We start from the raw sequence: 19250 nt of genomic DNA, 5'->3' as shown, positions 1-19250 counted from the left end.
TTCCAAGGTGTGTGTGGGGAATGTCTTGGGCTGTCCAAGCCTTTTTCTCAAACCTGTCTGCACTGCTGTAGTTTATAGTGCTTCTTTGGGAGTAACGGGTTTCCCAGAGTACGAGGTACTGCAGAAGGGCTCAGGAAATGTAACGGGAATTGCCAGAGACTCTGAGGGATCACCCAGAGGCTCCTTGTCCTGATGTGTCTGGGTCAGAATCTGGCTGCGCTACCTTAGAGCATGTGGAGGAGTGTGAAGAGAATTGTCACCAATTGTTGTGACCTTGGTTGTGATAGAAATTGGTGAATATTCTGGGGAAAACCCTGTGGCAGCACTACTGGCAGAAGAATTCCTGATGATTTCCATACAACCTGGATTTCATCCAGTATGTACTATAGCAATAGTTATTGTATGAATTAAAGGATTTTGCTGAAAAGCGTAAAGATGAATGACTTTGTTAGAAGGAGCATGGGATACGCTTATCTCTAAGTCAGGCAGTGTCAACCACAGGTTTGTGAGAACTGGCTGAATCACCTTTGTCCCAAAGAGTGAAGTTTTCTTCAAATAAAATTTTCCTGAAATGCATCGTTTGACAAGAAATATTTGAACTCAACTGGAAATTTCAAACCTCAAAAAGCTTCTATTTAATTTGTAACTGCATTTTTATTTAATTCTTGAAAGCTGGCATGAATATTGGAGTTTGAATTTAAAAATGTTGGTTTTTTAAGTTTTATTTAAAATTATCATACATTTCATTTGTGTGAAGTTTGGGCGGGGTTGTGGTTGGTTTTTTTTGGTTTTGTGGTTTGGTTTGTTTTTGTTTTTTAATCCAGCTTCCAGATGCTATGGTTGGGAGCATGAGAACAGTAAGAGACTGAGCACAGACCAGCGAAGGGTACTATGTATTGCTTATTTGAGTTCTCTGATCCAGCACCTATTGAAGTGATGGGTATTGGATTAAGTCCTTAATTTTTAATAAAAATCAATGTTCTCTCTCTGTTTCTTTAATTCAGCTATTTTAAGGACAAAGTTTGCAATCCTGAGGGCCTTTTGTTCCATGCATGACCATTTTAACAAGTTCATTTGATTGGCCTATTGAAACTGGTGGTGTGACGGTTTAGACTGAAAGACTTTTTCATCTTGGTAACTATACCTCATTATAATGAATGTATGTACCTAGCTTATGTCATGTCTAACAGACTATAATAAAGTGTAGAAGGTAGTGGAAAAAAAAAAAAAAAAACAGAAAAAAAGAAAAAGTATGATACTGGGAAAGAGTTGGATTGCTTTTGTATGGAAAAAAATCTGAAGGATGCCATGGCATTCAGAGAAGGGAAATCTGCTTGATATGGGGCTTTTTGCATTTGCAAGAAATCTGACTGTTACAGAACTGAAGCTGATGGGGTGAAAGTGGAAGTCTTCATGTAATCAAATACCAAGCTATAGGAGAGAAAACAAAATGGAGCAGTAGTTGTCAGTTTTGTCTCTAGGAGTTTCTCAAGGCTCTATAGTGAGCTTTTCAATGTATTTTAGGATATAATTCACATTTTACAATGTGAAAGGTTTTGTTGAATCCCTGGCTTGAGTTTTTTGGGTGTTGTTACTTTCCCGCACCCCCTTTTGGCCTGCCAATAGAAACTGATAGCCAAGAACAAACAAGCTACTCGGTAGATGACCAGATGAACTGACTGTTTGGTCGTTGGACTCCTGTCCTTCAGGATATGGATAGATGTGTTCAAACAAAGCTATTTAAACAGATGCCAGTGGCACAGATAAAAGGTGGTATGGATATATATACGTATATATACATCAGCCGTAGAAGCAAAAAACAAAAAAAGGAAAGAAAAAAGGCAATTTTTTTATTAGTAACTGTCCAACAGGAAAACCTGATGACAGTTCTTTTTGCAGATTAAGTTGCTGTGACAAGTCAAATGAGTCTCTGTTGTCTCTGTTAAATGCCACTCATGCTGGTATTCTGTTGTTGTTAGATGTTAAGTTTTAAAATGTTCTGGATTTTCTCAGGTAACACTTATTTGTGCATGCAGTTGGTGTAGAAAGACCTCTGACTCCCCTGAAAATCATGTTTGTTTTCCTCATGTTTCCCTAGTAGTTTGTTTCCCTAGCAGCTTGATGTGGAGTGCTACTTATACTAGCAGTCTGACTAGTTCTTCCTTCATTCCTTACACTCCAGTACTGTTTTATGGTGCCTGGTTTTTTTTTTCTGGGCAAAAAATGCATGGGTCCATACCAGAAATATTTCCATAGAAGTTGCTGTAGATCAAACTGTCATTCAATACAAAATGTAAGAAACTGTCACTTCCTCAACTGTGGTGAATATGTTATAACTGCCCCCTGAAGTGCTTTGAATTGCTTCCATTTATTCTTTTTTTTCTGTGAGTTTAGATATTAGTGATAGGCTTGGTTTTGATAGTTAGTTGTCCTGTGAGCAAAGGAGCAAGAGTAAGGGATGCAATATGTTCAGACTTTGTGAACAAGAGCTAAAAAGTTTAGGAGTGGATGTAGCACAGTTTCTTCATCACTTTCTTTTCTTGTAGAGCCAAGTGAAAGCTGTGTAAGGTAATGTTAAGCAAATGGATCCTTGGAATGAAGTTGGAAGGAATGTTCCCATCAGTATTGCTCAGAGCCAAGCCTGACTCTGTGCTTACTGCTCCATGCAACTACTGGGGGTGAAAAATTATGCTGTTATCACCAGAAAGGAGGGAAAAAACAAACACCAAAACCCAACCAAAAAACTGAGCTACTTGTACTGATGCTGTTAGAAGACTGTTTTCCATGCAATAAATAATAACTCTGTAGGAAGAATAAGCAGAAATTGAGATGATGGTATACTTCACAAAACTAGAATTGTTTATGGTAAAATTATCAATATATATTGGGTATGTATCACCAACCCATATTTCAGGGATTTGATGTGCTCTGTGAATGCATCGGAGGTGAGAGATTTGGGAACTGGATCTGATCTGAGTTTTCTGGTTCTGCCATTCAAGACCTGAGAGACACTAGACACGAAAGCAACTGTTAGAAGTTCTAAGGAGAAGGAGTCTCCTTGAGAAGCAGAGGTATTTTTTCATTTGTTTTTCATCTAAGTTAGAGATGAAGGAAAATCTTGCTTCCAGGAATCCACATTGGGGGCGATTCAAATTCTGGTCCAAACTTCTGGTTTAGAAGAACTGATACTGACTCTCTTTAGTGTTTGTCTCTACACTTAAGTCATGATTAATTTCTCTGTGTTCTAAAAGCCACTGAAGGAACTACAATACTGATGACAGTTCATCATAAAAGGTTTTCTTAGCAAACAGTACATCAGCATCTCTGTTATTCTGAGAATTCAGAGTCCAAAAACTCTAAAGATAGTTGCATTTTTTATCTTACTAGAATTCTTACCAGTTCTTCTCTATGCCAGTATGCTGCCAAACCGTAGTTGTTGAGAACAGATAAACAGAGCCTTTGCACCTGTGCTTAAACTGTTCTGGTTCATATTCTTCTGGTACAGTGCCACTACCAACGTGTAGACCAAGAGAGCGTTTGTCAAGTCTAGGTTGTTTCTGAGGAACACTTTGATTTGTCTTGGGCTGCTGTCAGTTGTGGGAACAAGTAGCCCTCAATTCCCTGAACTCTAGATGGACTGCAGAGGAAGTAAATTCCTAGACTTGCACAAAATATTAACCTCTAGCTGCTTCAAAGTTTTTTTTGTTGTTGTTTTTGTTCTGTGTAAATAAACCCTTAAAACTAAAGATATGTTCTTCTGCATCAGCATACCAAAATATTTAGACGTACAGCAGAGAAGCATCTGTCCACTGCATGCGACTAATATTTGCCAAGTATTGCTCTAGCGCCTGTCTCTGTTATCCTTTAACTTTAGTTCAAGGTTCAAAGTTTACCTTTTGTTTAAAAAGTGATTTCACAGGGAGGTCATGTCCTCTACGCTAATCCAGTAGTGATAGAGGTCTGTAAAATTAAAATTGAGTTTACCACAACTTGGAGGAAAGCTCTGAAGCCCAAACAGAAAACCTCTATGGTATAGAGATACGTACATGTCCACGAGCACAGCAGTACATAGTGAGCCTGAAAAAGTGACAAAATGGAGCAAGTAATTAGTCCAAATCAGCAGAACAAGCAGAAGCCTTAGGTTTGTCCCACCTGTTTCTGCACCAAAAATGAAGTTGTGGTTATAACTTGTGTGATTACATCTGTGCTAGCTTAAGCTGGCCAGACTGGATAGTAAAATACTGGAAACCAGAATACAAATGTTATGTTCATATCTTTGCATATGTTACTGTGACTTTGCTACCTGAGTTACTTTCACTAGTTTGAGGCAGTGATTATTGCTTGCTTTGCTGTGTAAATGTGCATTACAGTGAAATTTTTTTGTTAGCTGAGAGTGAGTACGTTCAGCATTCCACAAGATCAAGTTCACTGTATTCAAGTCAAACTCACAGAATGGTTTGGGTTGGAAGGGACCTTAAAGATCATCTGGTTCCAACCCCCCTGCCATGGGCAGGGACACCTTCCACTAGATCAGGTTGCTCAAAGCCCCATCCAACCTGGCCTTGAGCACTTCCAGGGATGGGGCATCTACCACCTCTCTGGGCAACCTGTTCTGTGCCTCACCACCCTCATTGTAAAACATTTCTTCCTTATGTCCAATCCAAACCTGCCCTCTTTCAGTTTAAAACCATTGCCCCTTGTCCCTGTCACTACAGGCCCTGGTAAAAAGTCTCCCTCCATCTCTTCCGTAACCCCCTTTATATATTGAAAGGCTGCAAGAAGGTCTCCCTGGAGCTGTCTCTTCTCCAAGCTGAACAATGCCAACTCTCTCAGCCTTTCCTCATAGGAGAGGTGTTCCAGCCCTTGGGATTGTTTCTGTAGCCTCCTCTGGACCTGCTCTAATAGGTCCATGTCTTTCCTGTACTGGGGACCCCAGAGCTGAACACAGTATTCCAGGTGAGGTCTCACCAGAGTAGAGGGGGAGAATCACCTCCTCTGATCAAAGGATGGACCAAAGGATAATTTGAGTTTTATCAGGTCCGAGCATCTAAAAGCTGGGCAAAGACTAAACTTAAACTTGCATGATTAACCTGATTGCTCTCCCTGTGAATATCTATCATTCCCTATTTTATATTCCCAGAGTCTTATTTCTGGGACCTAACTCAGTTGAAGCCAAAGAAGCCTGGTTTCTAAGTCAATGGCAATTGACTGAACAGCCACCACACATCATCCAGTAATTTTTTTTGGAAAGTCTTCAGCTTCCTGAATGTTCAGACCTGCAAACCCACCATGTCTGCCTTCTGTTCAAGTGTTGGTAACTATCAGATCTCAGTAAGAGCTAGATACCTGCATACCCTGGTGGATCTGGACTTAGTCTGTGGAAAATCCAGCTGCTAGTAATGTGGCTTCTTTGGTGTCATAGTATAACTTGCTGATAATTAAATTCTTATGCTGGTAGCTTATCTTTTCAAGTGGTTGCATTTTTATACACTGCTGATAGAGGATTATCAGAGAGGAAAAGACACTGAAATTTGAAGTAAAAAACTTGTATTGCTAAGGCTGAGATATGACAGGGTAAAAGGTAATAGATTTCGCACAGTGTGTATTTGTAATGAATATATCTGAGGTTTATATTGTATTGCACTTTAAACTTAAGAGTCTACTCTGTCAAGCTAATGAAACACCCACAGCAAATGGCAGAAAATAAGTTGGGTGAAAATAGCAGATGCATTTGAGCAAGAATAAATTGAATTTGAACATGGCTCTTGATCAAAAGCTGGGGAAAATAATCAATGGTAATCATCAAGGGATCTTTGTGATCCTTGTATTGGAGATGTTTGAAATGGGAGTGTTTCCTGTTGGGTTGCCATAGCAAACCCTGGGTGCCTTTCTCATGATGGTATTATATAGGAATGTAAATGATAGTGGGTTTTATGTAGAGTCAACCTTGGAATTAAAGAAAAGCATGAAATTCAGCTTGTCATTCGGTTGGATTTAAAATACTGAAAACTGCTGAAGTGGAGAAGAGGTTGGCTGTGAGAAGAGGGTATGGGCTGGATTTTTGTTTAAAGGCATTTCAGCCTTTTGTAACTGCCAGTAGGTTTTCAATGCCCAAATACTCATTAAATACAGTTATAACTAAGTCTTCAACAATAAGTGTAATTCTCACATGCACAATTGCTCTACTGTGTTATCCCTACCTAATTAATGTCCTAATATACGTAACGAATTTCTGGGCATTAGCATATACTGGTTGCAAGGTCTACCTGCCTCGCTGTTCTGCAGAGCAGACGAAGTATAGCCAAGCAGAAGGTACAGAGTTAATGCTATATTGGCAGTGGGTGCCTGATGCTGTCCTTGGCACTCCTGTGTCCTTTTTGTCTCTAGCTACACCCTGGAAATTGTTTTGCACTAGAACTGCAGTAGGCAATTCCAAATGTTACCAGAAGTTCTTTGCCAACCTGCAGAGTTGATGGACTTGCTGTTCAGGTTGTTGCCAGTGACATAAATATGACTGTACTTCTTGTTGGCTTTGTCTCCCCTTGGCTGGGTCCTGAGCCACTGCTAGGATTAGTTTCCACATGAGGGAACCAGCTCCAGAGGCAATTTGCATCAGGCTTTCTTGCCATGGGCTGATAGTCGACCCTTATTTGAGAGACATCGTGTGAGGCACAGGTGAGTAAAAGCCTGTGTTGACATCCGCATGAGTTTGTAGGAAGTGTTGCTCTGACAGCCTTCCAGATGGGAAGCTGTGGCAAGCAAAGGAAACCAGAGGCCTCTGGACTATATACACAGAGATAGCAAGCAGGGTAGAGGTGTCTAAGGAACACAAGGTTAAATGTGTGTTAGGTAAAAGATAAGAGGTGTCAGGTTCAAAACAAAGAGAGATACTCCTTCAAACTGAAAGTGATCATGGATGCTGTGCTCAAGCAGCTGTAAATACTACAATTTCCTATTACACTGGAAACTATTTATTTAAAAAATATATAAATTATATGGCTATTTATGTGCAAAGAAAAAGAAGCCATCACCACTGTAGTAGGTCCTTGAGCTGTACATCACTCATGTTTGAAAGTGTGTTTGCTGTAAGCACTGCTGTTTGCCCTACTCCTAAGCTGTTTTGGCAGAATCTGCAAATCAGATACTTTTCCAGCTGGACCTTTAAGTTGATGTGGTATGGTTGTTTTTGTTAATGACAGCAAGCTTAAAAAAGAAAAGGAATTAATTTGGATAGTGTAGAATTTTTCCCTTGTCAGGGGTACGAAATATCAGGGTAGGAAGCAACCAAGTTTCAGGGCTGGAAATATGAATGTATTCATGGCTAATATAGTTACTGTAGCGTCTCCTATGGGTGACTACAGAGTATTGTTGATATATAGGTATTGATTTGGGATTTGAATATACTGACATGGGGTTTTTTTGTTTGCTTGTTTCTCAAGGGCAACAAAACCTTACTAGCCATATATAAATGGCATACAGTAAGGATTTTGCACAGTCGTTCTTTAACCACTTTGAACATTACCTTGCCACAGTTTATTTTTCATTTCCAATTGGGAGCACAGATGGAATTGCTGTGTGTTGTATTTTGGGTGGTGTGGGGTTTTTTGTTTTTTTGAAACCTACTGGATGTAACTATACCAAACATTAATATACATGTAGGTATCACTGGAAGACATGTATGTCGAGGTGTGTTTTGTTTGTTTTTTTTAATCTTTTGTTGTGAAGAGTGCTGGCTAATCCTGTTTCAGCATTACACAGAGTTTGTCACTTTACAGTGCAAAGATGTTTGCTTATGTAAAGGTGTACATTAATGATACAGCTGAGTTAGTTCCAGCACAAGGGAGGCTGCAATATTAGCTGACAGAATTAACTTTGAAAGGTGTTGCCTGGCTGCTCTAGCTTAGGAAGAGGTGGAGGCTTGAAGAAAGGGGAAGAGATGGGCAGCCCTTCAGAAACCAGTGCCCAAGGGAGGAAAATACAGATAGGCACAAACAAAGTTTATACAAAGTAAATTAGTTCCTGCTCTGTGGTGTCGACACAGCTGAACAGTAAAGACACTGGTGCATTAACTAATAAAGCAGAGTAAGTTGTGCTGCAGGTTGAGATGATGTACTGCAACATCAAGCACATGCACAAAAATAACTTGGTTGCAAAGCTTAATAGGCTGAGTCATCTAGAGGTTTGGTGTCTTTAAAAAGTCATATGGCAGCATTAGTGAGCTCCTAGTAATGCGATTTGTAACAGGAATTCCCATCTATTGATATGCTGAACAGTATTTCTGATGGCAGGTGGTGTTTCTGGGTCTTACTAAGGGATTTCTTTTTTGCCTAGTCGCTGTGGCTGCCCTTGTTCCTCTTCCAGTTCCTGGATGCCTGGATACTTGCTTAAGCGAATGGGGGTGGGTGTGGGGGGTGTGTGGGGTGTGTGTGTGGTGGTGCATGTGTGGTTTTTTTTCTTCCTGTTTTTCTTCAGCAAACTGCAGCTGAAGGTAGCTGCAAGAGTATGCTACGCAACCCTTGATGTGTATTAGTGCAAGTCAGATCAATGTTGCATGTAGGCTGTGCTTGGTGTGAAGCTCAAAAGCCAGGAGACAATTTGTTACATACCAATTCTGTATTTAAGACTAACATAATTTAGTCCATATGCAACTCTTTTAAGTACTGATAATAGCTGAGGAGGAACGTAGTGTATTCCTAAAGTGAGCTCTTAAGTCAGAAATACAACTTGTGGGTTGGTTTTTTTTTGTTTTTTGTTTAGGTTTGGGGTTTTTTGTTGCTGTTGGTTTTTGTTTTGTGTTTTTTTAAGTTAGGCATTCACTCTGATTAAGAGAAAAGACATTAGTTCCATTGCTGTTAATAAGAAGTTGTTCTTACTACAATGTTGGAATTGTAACACTGAAAATCAAAACAAATTTACCAATGTGTAGACTTGCATTGTTAAACTGAACTTTGAGTTTGTTGCGAGTAAGGTATTTTGTTTGTAGTACATACATTATTGTGGACTGCAGAAAATTCTGCTGTAAACATAGAAAATATGCAATAAAAATGATAGAACATTCAGACTTATTTCAGGTATGGCTTAAACAGAAAAAGCTTGTAAGTGTGCTGCTTTGTACGGTCATTGCAGAATTGGACAATTCAAGAACAGCATTTCTCATGGAAGTCTGATGGAGTATTACATTTCTTGTATTAGAAATATGATGGAACAGGAGATACCAGTAAGAAGTTGGGAGGGGTGCAATTTTTGTATTTTATCTAATGACACTTCTTTAGAGAACATCACATAATCACTAACCTTATCTTAACTGTTCAAATCCTTATAGAGAAAAGTTACCTTGAATCATGCCTTCTGAAGGTGGTTGTGCACTGGTGACCAGTATCCACTGTAAACTCTCAGGGGTACATTCTTATTTAGCTGAAAACATTATATGCATTACTGTTTCATAAATGCAGTGAGGATCATGGGGAAAAGAATGGGTACCACTTTTGCAGAAGCTGAAATATGTGGATGGTGTGTTTAATCACTTAAAAATCAGGTACAGATGTGCTTGCATATAGGCTCCCCCTACCACATCCCAGGTTGTGAAAGCCTTCCTGCAAATTGTGACCTTAAGGCAATTTTTTTTTTTTAACAAAACAAAACAAAGCTTCAGTTAGACAAAAAATATATTTGAAGTATAAAATGCTGTAGCTTCCATAATTCTTTATTAAATATTTAAGTAAGTTGCATCATTTCATTACAACAACTTCATTTTGTCACATTGAGCTTTTGCTGTCAGGAAAACAAACTACAATTTCTTTCACTGCTCCTCAGAAAAAAATTGGAAAAAAATGACTTTTGTCCAGAAACAAATCCTTTCCCCACAGTGTATCAAATCCAACCACAGTTTAAAGCTGTATTAATTGTGAAAATGAGCATTATTTATAAGTAGTACTTTTAAAATCAATTTTAAGGTAGCTTAGCATAACTTTGAATAGTCTTCTAATATGAATTGATTTTACAAAAAAATAATTATTAAACAGTGTGAATTTAATCTGGAATGTTTGACACTTTTGCCTGTTTGGAAATATTAATAATCTCAGTTTTAAATTTGATTTAAAATTTATGTTCACAAGCACAGAACATAGCAACATAGTCTTGTGGAGTTTTCCATTGGTATTCACTATTGCATGGTTGTGATAAATCTGCAGTGGAGATGGATGGCTCACCAGCCTCTTTAAATCCAATAGAACAGATTACAGTATAAAAATGCAACACATGTACTATTGTATGTGGATGCATACTGTGTATGTTTTTACAGCTACATATTAAAAAAAAAAATGAAGAAAAAAGCAAGGTCTATGTGAAAATCATATAGAAAAGGAAAAAACCCAACATGTAAGTGAAGGATAAATGTGGACAAACAGATTGTTAGAAGTGTGCATCAACAGACACATCACCAAATATGGTTTGCACTGGTGGTGATGGTATCTAACAGGGTGCTAGGTGCACTACAACAGACCTGATGGGTATGTAACATTAATATGGTTAGATTCCAGTTTTGTTTTCCATGTGTTTCAAATATGTATTACTTCTTAGTGCAACATCGTAACAGATGGGTGAAGACTGTAGGGTTTTTCCTTTGTCATTTTAATTTTACATACAAAAGGAAAAGATTTTATTAAAAAGGTAAGAAAAATTAATGTACATTTTAAGATGCCCTATCTGGACATCTACCTTTTTTCCTACTATACATACTGATAATTAGCCCTTGCAATCAGATGGGTATGATCACTTACTTCTAACTCTCTTAAAAATGCAGTCTAACTATCTAGCTTCCCCTCCCTGGCTCCCTAGTTTTCACAATTCCTGGCCCTTTAGTGTTATGTAAAATGCTTCACCCAAAGCATCAGAACAGCTTACCGCTGCATGCTGCAGTCACGATTACCAGCTTGACCGGGCTGAGCACACAACACTGGAAGTGCATGCCTTGGGGTGCAGGATAGGCACTAGCTGCCTGGTTAGTACTTACAGCAGCATCCTCATGCTAGCATGGCACTCACAGAGAATTCAGAGAGGTCAGCATGAGAGACAGAAATAAGGTAAATCTTGTAGTAACAGAACTGGGTTTGGGTTTTGTGGTTGTTTGGGGTTTTGTTTGTTTTCGGTACTTTTGGACTGAAAGACAAAAAGCAGTTTTCAGCAGCTGCGCAGCAAGTGGGAGTTGATGTGATTGGTATGGTGTACATTAATTACAACCTTACAAGGCACATATCTATAAGCCTTAATGTGAAGAGGAGGTGATAGCTGCAGATTCTGTATTCTGTCTGAAGTTTTTATGAATTATTTGCCTTAAGGCTTCTTAAGAGTGAACAAGTGATGGTTTAGGTACCACCTTTATGATTACTATTTATTAACCAAGAAAAGTAGCTGGATAGAACCTTTTAAAATACTGTTGGGCCACTTTGTGGTGAATGGGCCAAACTGTCAGTATACAAGAGTGTACTGTGTTAAGAAAGGCACAATACTATGGTACAAATCCCACTGGAGTGTTAGTTGCTTTGTGTTTTAGATGTTTTAAGTAAATGAGATTTAGCTACCTCTTTTCCTAGAAAGATTCCTTGAAATGTAGCTTCAGGAGCTCCAGAAGGACTCTTAGATGGAAAGTCTGGAATCCAGCTTAGGCTCTTGATAGCAGCACTACAGCTTTATGTTAAAAGAGCCCTGCAGAAGAAAATCCATTTCCTCTGCAGCTGCTACTTTGCACAGCTAACAATGCCATTTACTTAGTCTCATATAGTTCATTGCAAAACTGAAGGTAACTTCCTGGGTTTTGTCATAGCATAGAAGATCTTAACTTTTTGGCTGATGAGGAGGGTGTATCTGCCCAAGGGTTTAGCCATCAATGTAGCCACCAATAATAAAATCTGAGTTGCACGGGAATAGTGCATTTTAGCAGGGTTTTACAGCTTATGTCCCTGTAATGACCATGATGCCAAGCCTGTCAGTAACAGCCTCATAGTTCTAGCTCACAGTAAGGCTTCTGATACCCAAAATAAAAGCTTTGTGCAGAAATTGGACTGGGCTGAGCAGTTCCCCTCAGCTTATCCTACAAGGAGTCTTGCTTATTTGTGAGCACTGACTCTGGATTACTTATGGACCCTAACACAAAAAGGACAGTTTTACTTCTGTAGTGAAGGGAGCTGTAGTGCATCTGTAAAGGCAAGACACAGTGCTGGGTTGCAATAGCATAGCTAACTTTGGGAAACAAAAAGTAATGAGCTGGCTTACTGTTATGTTCACCTTGGCTATTAGGAATAATACCTTCATGGGGTGTTGAACAGACAAAAGCTAACTCAGCTGTGCATTGGCTCTACAGTGATGGTAGGTGTGCAATGCAGGTGAGAGCTGTGGTTGCAGTGTCTAGGGCACAAGAAGCACAAAAGAGTGTTTATTTAGCTATTTGCATTAATTGCAAGAAAGCCAAAATAGCACAAATTTCAGCATAAGGTGTACAAGTCTATCGATCGGGAAAATGCATGCGGGGCCTTATTGTCACTGCTGCCTGAGTTAGGACAGGTCTCTTGGTGAGCTGCACTCAAAGCTGCCACTCTAATGGCAAACCTTGAGGCAGTCAAAGGCTTGCTTTTCATATTGAACTATTTCCTAAAAATGAAAACCCCTTCTCCCAAATAAACCACAACAGTCCAAATGCACATTAATTACAATTCATACAGTGGAATTTGCCTCACTATTTTAATACCTAGTGAATGCTTTTGGAGTGTCTGTCAGTTTGTGAGGTAAGTGGATCTGAGCATGAGTGGATCTGAAAAGATGTTAAGCTAAGCAATTCTAAATTTTCTCTTAAATATAATCATCCAAACAACAAAAATTTCCCTTCTAGTCAGATGTCACTATGTAATTCTATATAGCTGAAAGGGCTTTGATGTAGGTAAGTAAGTATTAGTAAACCTGTTGTAGAAGTTGAGGGGGAGGGGAGGGACCAAAGCAACATCACAAGAAAAATGGCAGATTCTTAAACACAGCCTGACTTCTGGTGCTACCTCAGCTGCACTACTGCTAGGTCACAGCCTTCGTCTGTACATGAGATTACATTTCAGTTTCACAGCCAAAAAATGTCTTGGGAATTCTTAAGGTTCTGATACATGGCACTGGACATGAACGGAGCCTCCAACCACACCAAAAATCCTCCAGGTTAAGACAGAAATAAAACAAATTTTGGCATATGACTCTTCCCTCAAGGGTGTCCATGTTATAACCAGCTGTGCTGAACATACAGAAGGCCAGTGGAAATACCTGGATTTACCTCATTCTCTCCACCTTCCCCATGCTCTGTCCTGCAGCTAAATGGTCAGTATAGTGTTTCTCTAGCCACTCAGATGGAGTCTGCTTTTGCGTGTTCAAGCTCACTCATCAATGTAAAAAATCAGAAAGGAATGTCAGGAAACATATTTAATAGAAAATGAATCTTAACCTGCATTCAAATAATAAAAATAACCTTCCTCGTGCATCTATTAGCTCTTCAAACTTTTGCTAGCATGCAACCATTTGCTGCATGTTACTAGCATTAAGGCTTCTTTCCAGTAGCCTTTTCAGCTGAAGTATCACTGTATTGAAGTGTCTGCAGTATGGCTGCACATTCTCAGACACAGATTGTACTTGCCAGTGGGTGCTGGGGAGGGGGTACAGGCAGGGCTAAAAAAGGTGTTGGCAAGGAGTTCAAACTTTTGTTTTGGCATGCGGTGTGATCATCTTGCTTCATAAGCATTAAATGGGCTTTTGGGGAAAAAGCCTACCTCTAGGTAAGTATGTGGGGAGAACTTACATCACTGAAGCCATACCCTCAAACCTACTCTGCTATATTGCAACCATTTAACTTCAGTGGATCACATACAAATCTTTCACTTTTAATCCGTCACAAAAGAGATGCAACTCAGACATTATAGTTTAAGCATGCAACATGTCATAGGTAACAAAATTGATTAGATAGCAGTGTATATTAAATAAATCTTTGTGATTAAGTAAAAAATAAATCACAAAAACAATTGCTGAGGAACATGTCTGCAGGCTCAGCTCTACATCTGTGGTTTTTTTTTCTTTTATACATCAGCAGCAGCCAAATTCACAATTGATAGATATTGCACCAGAAAGACATGTGCAGTGAGAAGGAATATCATCACATTAATGTTTATGATAAAAAAACAGATATGACTTCCATGTGTTACATAAAGTGCCTTTAGAGTTGGTGCAGTTAGAAACAAACAAAAAACCCATTGTTATTTAGATATCATTAGCAAATGCATACAAATAGGAGACAAACCAGATCTGTTTTCCATAGTGCCAAATCACATAGTGCCAGGTTTCATTCAAAATGCCTCCATTGCAAACAGTAAAGAGGAAAGGATAATAAAAGAATCACTATACAAAGATAATGGCAGGGTTAAGCATACTTTCCTAAAATGATTAATGCCAACCCTACCCCAAAATACTTTATAGTACATGTAAGTATTACCAATAATGAGGCAATTTCTTAATTGAACATGAGATTTGGCATGCTATGTTATGATTCTCCCTTGACTTGTAACTATTCTAATATTTATACAAAAATCCAACATCCAGTCTGTACTTCTGGATACAGAAAAATATTTATGTGCTCAATGAAAAGAGTTGCTCTCGATATATATATAGCCCCTGTAGAGAAAATTTCCAACATAGCTTTCTCCTACTTCCTTAATGGTTTGGGAACACAAGCCTCAAAATGTGCTTTGAAAAAATGACACTGGCATCAAGTCTGGTATGAAATTAAGAAAAATGCTTATTTTTCCAAGTATATGATATTTAATTGTAATGAAATAAAATCTGAAAATGTCTAAATCAATTAAAAAGTAAACATGAGTTGTAATACTATACCTGTAAAATTATTAATTCCATTCATTGTCATTAGAAATTATGTAAAATATTTATTAAGGGCTTTGCCTACAGAGGCACAACATAAATAGAGTAAGTCCTGCTGAAATGTGATCAGAGTTCATGTTAAGCAGTTGGTAATCTGCTGTGGAAACATCAGAAAAGCCACCCACAGATTACAGTTCAAACTTGTGGATTCAGGCAACTGCACTGTCGAAGGGTTTGCTCCATGAACCAACGCTGTGCAACTGTTCTGCCATAGTCCCTCAGAGTCTGTTAGGCAAATGCAAAAGTGCAAGCAGAACTTGCTTGAAGGGGGCAGGGGGGGAAGTTGACATTTTAATCCACTCCTTCAAATCCTTGAGCATTTTCAACTGCCATAAGGAGCTTCTCTCGCAAATCTTCAAAAGATTCATAAAGAGGTAAGTCTAGGCGATTAAAGCTGAAATTTAGAAGGAAAAGAATCATTTAATCCATTGAAAAATACAGATAACTTTAAAGAAACAGAAAAGGTTAAATAATTTGGGGGGCCTTAGAGAATATATCTTACTGTCCAAATGGGGGCAATCTCTGCAGTGTCCTTTGCAAACCTAATTAATGCTTGTGTTCCCTGCAGGTAGCATCTGAAACCAACCCTGCCTGGACCAAAGTGAGTTTTCAGAAATAAAAGTGGGAAGTTGTTAAAAACCACTTAGGAAATGAAAAAAGCCAACAGCCCCTGCACCCATATTTAGTTGATTGAAAATATTGCATCTTTGTTGAAAGGCTGGTTTCTTAAGATTCAGCAAAGATGTTCTGAATTTATAGGACAGACTCTCTACCCGTGGGGGGAAACAAAGAAGAATAAAAAACATCCAAAAGAAGGTCTTGAAAAGGTCCTGTAAAATCTAACAGATAATTGAAATGTAAAGAGGATGGGTTGACTTTGGAATGTGTTTGGGGTTCTGTTGTTGTTTTTTCCTTTTTAAAGAAAACTTTTCATTCTATAGAATGATTATTTTTATGGAAAGATCACCATTCTCTACTAATGTTCTAAAAATTAGTTTTCCTATACAGCACAATTTAAGTTAGTTACCTTAAAGCCATATTCTTGATATGCAACAGAGCAAGACAAGGATTTGTATTGAATGCTTTCAACACTTGCAAATTCTATAAATTAGGACTAAATCAAGTCGGCTTATGATCTCACATTTTTAGTGAATTGTCCAACAATTTATGGCCTTTATGTAGCATGGCTTTCTATGGCTATGTTTTGTTACATCAGACTTTCTGTAGTTCCATTATACACACTTACTAGGACAAAGAAAAATAAAATGGAGAATGAGAAAGGGAAAATGATGGTAAGAGTAAAAGCTCCTGGCAGTGTAGTACAGCTTAGTGAGGTGATAGCTGAAATAAAATCACAGCACCAAGGAAAGAAAAAAAAAAAAGCATCAACCCCTATTTGTACAAATGGTAGTCTTGATTTTAAAACGCATGGATATCCTTCAATTTCTTAGTTTTCCAGAAGGAAGGAGGAAGAGGTGATAAATGCCTAAGACACATAAAAGAAGGCAATGAATAGTATTAGCCTTACAAGGTGAGGCACTATTTTTCCTCCTAGTATGCCCTGTTAAAATGCCTGTTACCCTTTTAACAGTCTCTCTCAGAGAGCTTATTGCCTATCTGGTATTTTTCAAGGCCTTCAGACTGACAGAACAGAGCCCATGTTTTAACATTCATAGAAAAATAACTAAAGCATAAGATGCAATTCCTCTTGCTGTTTTTCCCAATCCCAGTTTTGACAGGAACTACAAAACGGATAGCTGCTCCCAGCCTGCCTTTGCCACTACTCTGCAGTACCATCTGTGAGTCACTGGATGGCTCTGTGACTGTGTATCCTTACCTGTCATGTCTGCTTGTCCGTTTCCTAGGAAATTGGGGGGGATTAGAAAGTCTTCCCAATGTGAAAGGCACTGGGAAACCATTAGGCATTTGAAGTGGAAGGGACTGCAGCCTGAACAGGATGCTCAGCCAGTGAGACAGATGTGATGAGAATTTGTAAGATCCCGGGGCTCTCCCCAGCAGGCACTGAGGATCCTACTCCCAAATTCAGCACAACATTAAGCATACAGTAAGTACACTTTCTGTGCTGTGCTTCATGTGCTCTGATCTGGATCATGTTGCAAGTACCTCACATGAACAGATTCTTATGTATTTGATATGGGGAAAAGTCTAGCAGAAGGGATTCAAATTTCTTCCATTTTGTCAGAACATCAGTTTAACTGGCTAGTGCTTAAAGCAATTTGCAGGCTACTATACAGCTTCAACTATGATAGTTAACATTTGGTATATATGGGTAGCAATTCCTTCAAATGTAGTATAAAATAAAGTGGGGAAAAGCTCTCTCTTCTAACGCATGTTTTAACAGGCAAGCAGTTACTAGAAGACGAGGCCTGAGTTGAAAGGGTTACTTGGAATACAGTAAAATAGCATTAAAAGGTCTTTATCAGGCTATGATGGTCGGAGTTTATTTTGGATTCATTCACCTGCGTTTATTGCAGAACACCTCCACCTACTTACTGTATTAACGCAGCCTTTCACATGTCCATGAGAAGGCAAAACAAGCATTGTTTAGGAACTGTAAGAAGCAATGGCACAGTGCTGGTGTTGAGCCCTGCTACCTCCTGGAATGCTGCATGTTACCTTCTGCAGCTGTGTGTCAGCAGATAATCACCAACTGTTCTTTCCCTTGTAAATGCACACCTACACACACAGACACACGTGTAGGTTTCAGACTATCCCATTTTATAAAAAGCTGTACGATCCAGAGCTAACATATTTTAGAGAGAAGCAGGGTCATCAGTTTCCCCCCTTCTTGACAGTATAACAATACAATACAGAAAAATCTATATAATTTTATGCTTTTATGACTTACCATGTGTGAGCTCTGGGCAGTTTATCAGGACTTCCCCATTGCTCTATTGTAAACAGCTGAGGACCATTTGAACCTGGTTGAAAATGAAAATCATATGAAATATAAATTGCTGGACACTACAGAGAGTAGCTAAATATTATTTTTAACTTAAATGTTTGCATAAATTGTAGGCTAGAGTTTTCAACTGCTACAAAATACCTGGTACAAACTCTCTTAATTAAAACTGCATTAAAGCAAATAGGAATGTGGTGGTTAATTTCCAAGCCCACTGAGTTTGTTAAGTTTATCTAACTACCTTAGTGTAGAGTATATGTAATGCAAAAGAAGTAAGCTCAGACATTAACATTTAAAAATTAAAGTGCTTGGTTAAACATGCATTCTCCTCCTCTTCATGTGACATGAAAATTATTCCTGCTGACTAGCAAAATTTTTTTCTGTGGGAGCTAGGAGAGCATCTATGTAACACCCATGGCATACAAAACTTTATTCCTCCTTAGTGTGCCCCGCAAATTCTCCAGTGCCCTTGGCATCCAGGAGAGAATTCTTACGTGGGGGTCAAAGGTTGGCTATGATTAAATTTCAGTCATGCCCAGGTTTTCTCGTTCATGTTCAGAAGGGGTCTGTGCAGCCATTCTAGTGGTGAGCATAGTCGGTGGGCAGTTGAAAGGAAGCTCACCATAAAGTTCAGCAAATCCATTCATAGGCACGCGTGACGTCCCAGTAACAAACTGCAGTAATCGAATCCGTTTTTCAGCATCCATCAGTAAAACAGCCTATTGACAAACATACACAGTCACTCTCTTTTCACTTTCACAGCTATAGATGTCATTGTTAAAAAACAAAAAAAAACTGAGTAAAATGATCTATTTGTGTTTGTTAGACTGTAATAGACATGTAACTCTCAGGGATGTGGTAAGGTCACATACCAAGTTTTTCTCTGGTTAAATAAGGAGCATCCTTTTCCAGCTGCCACCAGGCCACAATGAGGGCCTGCTCTGGTGGCAGCAGCTGAGAGCTACACATGCTGTTCCCCTGCACGAGGTGAGGTGGATCGCCTTTCAGCAGGGTCAGGGCCCCACAGGCACACTGCAATTGTACACATGCCCAAGAGGGACAGGGATGACAGAAAAGCCTTGAAGCCCAGAGAGAGAGACTGCAAGGGTTCACAGAAAATCACATCAGCATTGCACTGCAGCCAGACCTCAGAGCCAAGCCTTTTGGATTGATACAAGTACATAGTCTTCATGCATACCACCCCTGGTCATGAAAATGATGTAAGAAACCCAGCAACAAACTTCGAAGTGCATGCACGAAGCTGTAAGGTTCCTGTATTTTTAAGAAAAAACAGACACCCCTTTGAAAAATCTAAGGTTATTATGGGGAGAAGTAGTTTTTCTGGGGACATAAACTTTTCATAAAAGTATTT

The 19250-nt window shown here is 39.0% G+C and overlaps 1 protein-coding gene across 10 annotated transcripts in view; it reads right to left on the bottom strand.

The window, feature by feature from the left end:
• Positions 1–9687: 9687 nt before the first annotated feature.
• The window catches only part of NEDD4L (NEDD4 like E3 ubiquitin protein ligase), a 196630-nt gene continuing 187067 nt past the window's right edge, over positions 9688–19250 (bottom strand). For all 10 annotated transcript variants that reach the window (XM_030005289.2, XM_030005290.2, XM_030005291.2 and 7 more), the window contains 3 exons: positions 18501–18597; positions 17825–17897; positions 9688–15349 (listed from right to left, as the gene is read on the bottom strand). In XM_030005289.2, the coding sequence (XP_029861149.1) occupies positions 15247–15349; positions 17825–17897; positions 18501–18597 (273 nt within the window). In that variant the 3' untranslated portion in view covers positions 9688–15246. The remainder of the gene's footprint in view (positions 15350–17824; positions 17898–18500; positions 18598–19250) is intronic.

This window comes from Aquila chrysaetos, chromosome Z, assembly GCF_900496995.4.
Source record: "Aquila chrysaetos chrysaetos chromosome Z, bAquChr1.4, whole genome shotgun sequence".
In the NCBI taxonomy this organism is placed as follows: domain Eukaryota; kingdom Metazoa; phylum Chordata; class Aves; order Accipitriformes; family Accipitridae; genus Aquila; species Aquila chrysaetos.
Note: the sequence above shows the minus strand (reverse complement) of the source record. Positions and strands in the feature narration are given on the sequence as shown.